The sequence below is a fragment of the Amborella trichopoda genome, chromosome 12 (genome assembly GCF_054954075.1).
Source record: "Amborella trichopoda isolate Santa Cruz 75 chromosome 12, AtrichopodaSantaCruz75HAP2 v2.0, whole genome shotgun sequence".
NCBI lineage: Eukaryota > Viridiplantae > Streptophyta > Magnoliopsida > Amborellales > Amborellaceae > Amborella > Amborella trichopoda.
The window spans coordinates 48,398,564-48,407,443 of NC_142347.1; the positions used below are offsets into that span (position 1 = coordinate 48,398,564).

An 8,880-nucleotide genomic window follows, 5' to 3' on the forward strand; every position below is an offset into this window, starting at 1 on the left:
CATGCAGCTCGATGTCGAGATGATCGATTTGAAGATATTTGGACATCAAAATAATATCTTCTAGTGAATTTTTTGAGGTAGGTTCTAATTTGATTATTTAGAGCCGGGGCTCTTTATAAATTTTTCCTTTCAAAAAAATGGTGCGGTTTCTATAGAGCCTAGGCTCTAAAGAATCAAATTAGAACCTACATTCAAATAGTATCGAGAAATGTAATTTCAATATTGGAAATCTTTGTGATTTCCTTAAAATATATTTTTATATTTATTTATAAAGTTTAAAGCTTAAAAAATAGTGTAGGACGACATATCTATGAAATCTTGAAAACTGACGGTTCAAAAATGCGTCATAAAATACACTTTTCAAAACTTGAAATCCGTTTTTTTCTCATGCCCATGCTTCTAAATGTCGAGTCTGATCAATTTGAAGATATTGGGGCATCAAAACAACTTCTTTTAGTGAAATTTTTAAAGTAGGTTCAAATTTGATTGTTTAGAGGCACCTTGAAAACCAATTTAGATCGAAGAATGGGCAATTTGGATCATCATTTTGCTGTGGAAAAAACAGTGAACCAGCTAAAAAATCATTTGAAAAACTAATTAACAGGCAAAAAACGTGTTCAGATTGATCAATTGGCAGTTCGGATCGTCGTTTTGGTATAGAAAATCGCTGTTTTAACATTTGGTTCTTTTTTAGATTTGACTATTTTTTATATATATACAAAATTGAAACAAAATGATTGATTTCCAAATCGGACCGAGTGAGTCTCTATTGCCAACCCAACGTTTTTTAAATCATTGAAAGAAACTAAATTTCTTTCTGGGTGTACAAGTCAAGTAGCAGTATTTGATGCGCGGACATGCCCATGAGCCAACAACCAAAACACTCGTGCAATTTTATCAAATTTCCATCCACCCAATAAAAATATTTTGCACCGAAAGAAGCTGATTTCTATAGCATAAGATCCATATTTGATAACAAGAAGCTGATTATATGCCATAAGATCCATGTTAGATAAATTTCACATCACATTGTATAGATTAGGAATATCACTCTATAAGCCTAATGGCCTATATAGCACAGAATGAGTTGCGGCCGGATTGAAGGAGAAAAGGCGATCTGGATGGCTTAAAACGGCCATCATATTTTACCTCATTCAGGATGGCCCAACCCCTATCCCTTCCAGAAGAAAAATACTTTACTGATGCACAAATCTAGTCTTTATTACTTTTTCCTTCAATCTAGATTGTGTAGCCTATACTGTAGTATGTGCTCATCCATAAAACAATAAACACGAGCCAATATCAGACACAAGCAAATGTTAAAAGAGAGGCCATGGCTGGTGGTACAAAGAATTGATATTGAAATGCATTTCAATATCAAATAATGCAAACACTTAAAATAATTTATCAGCAATTAACTCACAAAAAAAAAAAAAAGAATAATTCACAAAAAAAAAAAAAAAAAGGTCCGGTAAATGGTATTTGACAGTTGTAGGCATATTATTCCAAGGTCACAAATTACATCAAAGAGCAAATAGAATTGAACAAAACAAATCATGTTGCCTTCAAATCTCGATCTTAAACGTAAGGATTTAACTATTACACAACCCTGAAACCCATGGAAATCCATGGTCTTGCTGGACCAGGAGAAAGAGCACGCCTTTAAAGAATTTCATGGACCAGTCTCCCCTTGCCCAGCCTCGAAACGCACAACAATACAAGTGATATTATCTCCACTGCCTCTGCGATAAGCTTCTTGAGTTAGCCTTTTGGATGCCTCTTCTGGATCCTCTATGGACTTTATCATGGAAACAGCCTCCTGAATATGAAAAGACTTAAGAATATATCATCTATATCTAAATTTAGTCATCAATGAAAATTTTGAAAATATGCAATCTCTATCCATGTGACTAAGCACCAACAAATTGCTACTTCTCTATGCTCTTGGCCAGTGTTTTAAAACCTAGATCGGGAGGCTGGATTGGTCATAATTGCGCCAATCTGGATCCCTGACCCGAATTGAATCATATTGATTCTCCAAAGTGGGCATTGGTCCAAATATAAACAATATCTGAAAACAAAATAAGTAAGAAAATAAAATAAAATGAATGGGAATCTGACATTCAGCACATCCGGATTGCCTGGTTCCCAGATAGACTCACCCGGTTCTTCTCCAATAGAACCGCATTAATTTGTCAAAATTAGACCGATTCCCGGTTCTAGTTAGGAACCAGGTCGGTCCCCATTGAGACCCAATCCGGAGCACCGCAATTTCAATCACCACCATTGGTAAAGATCTTAGAGCAAATTCAGGTAACCTTTACAGCAAAATGTGTTCAAAGCAACATGTGTTTAAGAAGTCTTACAATTAATTCAAAAGCAAGCTTGCTAGTCCATTCAAATCTTCAAAGTAGGAAATGGTCTGTGTGTCCTTGTCTATAGTTGACCAACATACAACGAGTACATGCATTATGCATTATCAAATAAGATTCTTCTTAGGTAGTATTGTATTGCTTAATACGTATAAGTGCCAAGTTTCCTTTGTGCATGGTCTCTAATCTTCTATGGAATCAGCATCCTAGTCTTCAAAACTGATATATATAATAGGTAAGATAGCTTCTAGGGTAATTTATCAAAATACACACATGAGATGATTAATTTAGCATTTTACCCACATCATTTTATTTAATTTTAGAATAACCCATAAAAATATCATGGTCTTGAGTTGGAAGAATTACAAATGGATAAAATTTTGAAATGTTCATCTTAGAGATATTTTGATCAATTTCCCAAGATTCTATAAGCTAACGCGTATATAGTTCCTGCATAAGCCGAGCTCCAAAATACATATTTATTGGGCCGAAATTTTACACATCTTTGATTTGAAACATAAAAAATTTTTTTTAAAAAAAAAATTTGAATTCTTAAAGCCCAGATCCATCTTCAACCATAGGGATGACCTACGTTCATTGAAAATGGTGGACTCCTCCCACTTTTTGCATGAATTCACTTTTTTATTTATCACCTAGACCAGATCATGGACCCCTATTTCTCTGAGGGGCTTACGCTAAAGTATAACCACGTGGGTTTATGTAATTATTGCCTACAATAGGCCTTAGAAATTGACAGCGACTATTCTCATAGAAGAACAAGCAATTGAATATCAGAACGGAAAGAAGTCCCAAGGCTGGAAAAAAACCTCGTTGGTAACGACATCCCACAGACCATCACTAGCAAGAATGAGAAACTCGAGAGAATTGTCAATCACCTCCTCCTAAAATTCACAAACCAACATCCGTCAAGTCAAACTGTCCAACTTTAATGTATTTATAATCAAGGAATCCATCAAATGCATCAACAACTTTGTGGAATAACAATTTTCCAAAAAATGAGAAAAAATACATGCCATTTTAGTAACCCATGATGCAGGACTTTCTCTACCATGACAGATTAACTTATGAAAAACAAGTCATTTATCATTAGATAGTTCTCTGACCTTGATTTCAGGGTCAGCCACAACATATTGCTTCAAGAGTTTATCACCAAATGCACGAGAGACAGCTAGAACACCCCCAACTCGCCAAGTGCCTGTAATTGGCATACTAATCAGTCCTCGACCAAATTACCATGAGAAAAGGTATGTTTATAAAAGGGAAAATATACTAAATGACTTGGGAAATAGTGTGATCATGGGGACCATATTCATCACATCGGTGTTTTGAATAGTAATGGTTGTGGTTCCCACCAAATATGTCACTAACTTAAATGTTGGATGATGGTAACCTTACGAGCATAATGTTTCCATGGCATGTGTCATGGTAAATAAGACCTTTGGTGAACAAATTTTCCCAGATCTTGGGGTTAGACTTGATGACTTGAGTATAAAGGGCACAAATTAGTTCAAGTTTTGAATCCCAGCTATTGTCGCCTCCCACCCATCCCACTAAGAGGAAAAAACTCACTCTTTCATATCCGAAGTCGAAAAACAAATAGCAATCAAATTGTCATCTTACCAGCCCACATCACAAACCCTCCAGCATTCTCAATTCTTTGCCTTTCGTCACTTTGATCTGGTTTATGATCACGTGAGACAGCTACAGCTGCATAATCAACAATACGTTGGTTTCGTCATATGAGCATGTTTCAGAGGAAAATCATACAGCTACACACAAACACATACGCAAACTATCTATCTATCTTTTCCATCAATCTATCAGTCTATATAGTAATGTAATTTGAAGGCAAGTCACTATTTGTAAACGATGAATTCGTAACATAAAGAAGAGATAATTTGTAATAAAAAAAAGGTTAAACTTTGTTGCTTACCATTTCCATCCCTACAAATAACAGCCCGTGAATCCCCGACATTCGCAACTACCAAACGATCACCAACAAGAACAGCAGTGGATGCTGTTGATCCAGCATCTCTCTGATAGTTATCATCTATCTTTAGGAATTCTGAGTCTGTATGATTATAGGCATCGGCTGCAAAAGTAGGAGACCAAAAAAATATTAAGTTTTAAATGAAACAAAAAGATCTACAAGTAAAAAGGAGGCCCATAAGATCACCCAACAACAATTATAGAATAAATTTGGGGGTCAAAAGAGAGGACCAAACCTATGGCTGATTTGGTATCAGAAAAGAACTTCGGATGAGTTATCAAATTGCTAAAAAGGTTTTGTTTCACATACTCCGCAGCCTGTGCACCACCATGACCTGAACACAAATTTCACCATAAATTCCAAATGTTGAGAAAAAAAATCCAACATGAGATACAACTATAAAAGAAATTTCTATCCACAAATATTGCACTATAACAATTGCAAATTATACACAAAATGTGCCCAAGGTTTGTTTCCGACTACTCATCAACCTGCTAAGAAATTCTAACAAGATTAGATCGCTTACTAATTTTAACACTTACCATCAAATACGCCAAAAAGACCAACAATTTGTCCATCAACACCACACACTCTGGTCTCATAAAAATCTTCCATGGAAGACCTTTTCCCTGGCGAACTTGCATATCCATAGCTAAATTTGAGATTTTGACTGTGGCAATAAAATAAGTAACTAATTAGTATCATTTCCTCCTGGACAATGATCTTTCGCATTTAGTAGGTGAAGCTTGGAAAGAATCAGGGTCACCTCCTAATTCTTAAACTTAACATGATGTGGTATTCGAAAGCCTCTTCTAAGATGGTACATAGAAACAAGCAATAGATGGAAAAAGTGAAGAATATTCATCAACTCAAGAACGACCAAATTATGCTATTGCTACTCATGCTCAACTACCCAACATAGATGCCATTTTGGTGGCAAAGAAGCTATACAAAGATCAAGACATGGGTGTTCTCTCAGGAGATGAAAACACTAATTCATGTAAGGGTGGTGCTTCCTTCTTTTTTTCTGTCTTGAAAAGAAAGGCTTTGATTCAGAAGTGGCTTCTTGGATTCAAAACTACCCACCTTTCTCAATTTCAATAGGATCCATCAATCCAATAATTCAATATGAATTTACATGAGGTGACACGCACTGTGGTTCCACATTTAAAAAATAAAATAAAAAAATTCAATTATGAATAGCACAATAATGGCCCCAGCTTATTGTTAAATGCTTCTACATAGTTTGTTGGATCAAAATGCAATTTATACAATGGCGCTTATTCATATGATGTTAAGAGGTCATAGCTCAAACCTGTGCCTTCAATGTGAAAATGGATTAAAAAACAACAATAAGATGAGCAGAAAGTTTTAGATTTACCTTCTACCTCCTCCACTAACTCGGGCTTGTTCGAATTGTGTGCTTGTTGAAGAGAAGCCAGAATTAACAAACCCCATGATTCCTATAAGCTTGTGACACTTTTTTAAATTACTCTGATCATTCAGAATTGAGTTTCTCACTCCCCTTACAAACTTCGATCATGTCTAAGAAACTTGATACAACCATCAAATGAGGACCATGTACTTTGCAGTTTCTAAAAGTAACCTGCCCAATAAAAAAGCTTAATACATAAGCAAAAACATAAATGAGATGATTGAGGTAACAAATAACAAAGGAACCAGTTTAATTGAAAATAAAGTTGCATCTGGAGCAAAAGCTTATTAATATTAACGGAAATAAGACGGCCAGATTAACAAATAACAGAGTAAGCAATTTAAATTTTGAGAGAATAGGATTACATTTGGGACTAAGAGCCTCTATATCAAATTAGAGAAAAAGCCATAATTTTTTAAAATGAAAATCGGGAGAGAAAAACTAGGCTCTGGTGAGAATTGAAATTTTGATATCATATTTTGTGTGGTGTAATAGATGCTTTTGTAGTAAACAGTTCTGAACAAAGCTCTAAATTTAACATATTAGCATCAAAGTTTTCTCAGTTTTGTGTTTCCAGCATGCCAAGGATGAGAACCCAAGCAGAGGAAAACAATCAATCGAGAGAGAGCTCAAATCTTCCACTACAGAGCAATCAAACTGAACAAATGATTAATCTGGACAGCTATGACACCACAAATTTCACCACAAGTAATCAAAATCAAAACAGATCCCATGAAAACCAAAAAGAAAACATCAGGAATCTCGATAACTTACAATCACATTCCATAAGGAGCAAAACCCAAATCCAAAATCCATTTTTTTCATAAATAACAATCAGCAATTACTAACCCATGAAATAGCATAACCGAGCCAATCAATTAACACACCAAACCATGACAAATTCAACAATTAAACCACAAAATAAAAACAGAGGAAAAAAAAACAGAAAACCTCAACAGCTGATTAATTAATATGGTTAATTACGTCCAATTCAAAGAGCATAATCACATGATCGAAAAAAGAGGACAGAGAAAACTCAAACCTTAAACGTCGGAAGAACAATGTGCGGAAGTGGTTGAGAATGCCCCAAATGTAGAGAGAGAATTGCCCCAAACTTTAGAGAGAGAAAGAGAACACCCCAGATATAGAGATAAGGCCACAAATGGAGAGAGAGAGAGAGGTAAACAGAGAGAGGTCACTGGTTAGAAAGGTCACCAAATAAGAAAAGAGAATATAGAGAGAAACCCCAGGTGTAGAGAGAGAAAGCCACAATTGGAGAGAGAGAGAGAGAAGGCCGCGAAATGAGAGAGAGAGAGATGCGACTGGGTAGAAGGGTCACGAAAAAAGAGAGAGAGTAGAGAGAGAAAATGAGAGGTGCAGAACTGCAAATAACCAACAATGAAAACCTCGGTAACAAACCAAAGCACAGATACCACCAATACCATAAAAACAGGCGGGACACCTCCGTACCCGAGGTGCGTGACGTGTCGGCTTCTCTTTGCCCCTTTTACTTGGTCAACAGACAACACCACACAATGATAAAGATCAAAATAAATAAATAAATAATTTCTTTCTTTTTCTTCTCCTCATTTTTTAAAAGACAAACAACGTTCTAATGTAGAACTACGCATGCCCCTGAAAAATCCATCGGAAAAACAAAGCAGTTTTAATGTAGAAAAACAAAGCAGTTTTTGATCGTTTCGATATCGAGATGTATGACCATGAAAAATAAAAAAATTTTAAATCTCATAAATAATATATTTTACAGCGTATTATCTATATGGTCCACTTTCAAGATTTTCATTTATTTATAGATCTACTTGATTTTAATTATTTTTTAAATTTAAAATTTTATAATTAGATATAAAAATAAAATTTAAGATAATCTTAAAAACATTTTACATCAAAATTATATACCATGATAAAATTTGAAGGTGCACCTTACTTCTATAGCTAATGCCAACTGCACTTATTTTTAAATTCAGTACTTAAGTTTTGGAATTTGGTATTAAAACATTCTTAGGGGAAATTTAGATGAGTCGTTGACATTTTATTTTATTTTTTAGGTTTTTGAGAAATTTTGGTAAATATTGGATTTATTTTTGGGAAATTTTTATTCTTGATTTTAGAGAAAATTGGGCTTCATTTTACCTGTGAGGTTTATTTGTTTTCTTTTAGGGAATTTTATTTCGAGAATTTTAAAAAAGAAATAGAAATTTGCTTTGGTTTTATGGTGTCATTTATGATTATTAGGAGATTGTGTGTAAAGAGACCATTTATCTTTTGTACATGGAGGTCACAATTAATATTGTATTTTAAATTTCATAACAGGTAGTTGTATCGGTGTCGTTGAATAAATAAAAAATTCCAAACAAAATATTTACAGATTTTGTGGCTCACTCCGAATCATCACATCTAATAAGTAAAAATGATTAATGACTTCCATGTACAAAAGATAAATGGCCCTTTTATAAACAGCCTCGATTATTGGAGGTGTTTGAATGAGGAAAAACTTTATCTACCTTGAAGTATAGAAATTAGGTGTGACTCAAATATCCACCCTAAAAGTTTGTTTTGATGTCGAAAAACCCTAAAAGTGATCATTTCGACTTCGAGATGTATGAATATATATATTAAAAAAAAAAGATTTTAAAGTCTAAAATAAGTGTATTTTATAGCACATTATCTGGATCGTCCATTTTCAACTTTTTCATCTGTTCCTAGATTTTTTTCAATCGATATTATTTTTTAAGTTTTAAATTTCACAAATTGGTTTACGAATAGGTTTTTAGGCCATCATAAGTGTTTTCAAAATTGAAACTGCATCTTTTAGCATGAGCTAGAGGTGTGCCTTACTTTGATTGATTGTTCAAGGTTGACACCTTATACAACTACACCTAAACTGTCGAGCACTTACATTTTTGTTATTTAAATTTTTATTTTGGGAAAATAACCTCTTTGTTGGGGTTAGGGGAATTATTTTAGGGGAAATATCCATGTACCTCTTATTTTTGGCTTTCATATCTTAATAGATTGAAAGATTTAAAATATACCTCCTAACT

At 34.3% G+C, this 8,880-nt stretch overlaps 1 protein-coding gene across 2 annotated transcripts; it reads right to left on the reverse strand.

Moving 5' to 3' along the window:
* Positions 1 to 1,476: 1,476 nt before the first annotated feature.
* On the reverse strand, positions 1,477 to 7,204 carry LOC18435635 (putative protein phosphatase 2C 59). 2 transcript variants are annotated; one of them, XM_006845678.4, is made up of 9 exons: positions 6,861 to 7,204; positions 5,765 to 5,989; positions 4,926 to 5,053; positions 4,619 to 4,717; positions 4,327 to 4,485; positions 4,014 to 4,100; positions 3,497 to 3,588; positions 3,200 to 3,274; positions 1,477 to 1,819 (listed from the first exon to the last, which is right to left on the reverse strand). In XM_006845678.4, exons 2-9 carry the CDS (start codon positions 5,839 to 5,841, stop codon positions 1,673 to 1,675), a joined length of 864 nt encoding a protein of 287 aa, XP_006845741.3. In that variant the 5' UTR covers positions 5,842 to 5,989; positions 6,861 to 7,204; the 3' UTR covers positions 1,477 to 1,672. The 2 variants fall into 2 exon arrangements, with proteins under 2 accessions (XP_006845741.3, XP_088709167.1); XM_088853041.1 differs by having other exon boundaries at positions 5,765 to 6,005.
* Positions 7,205 to 8,880: the final 1,676 nt, after the last annotated feature.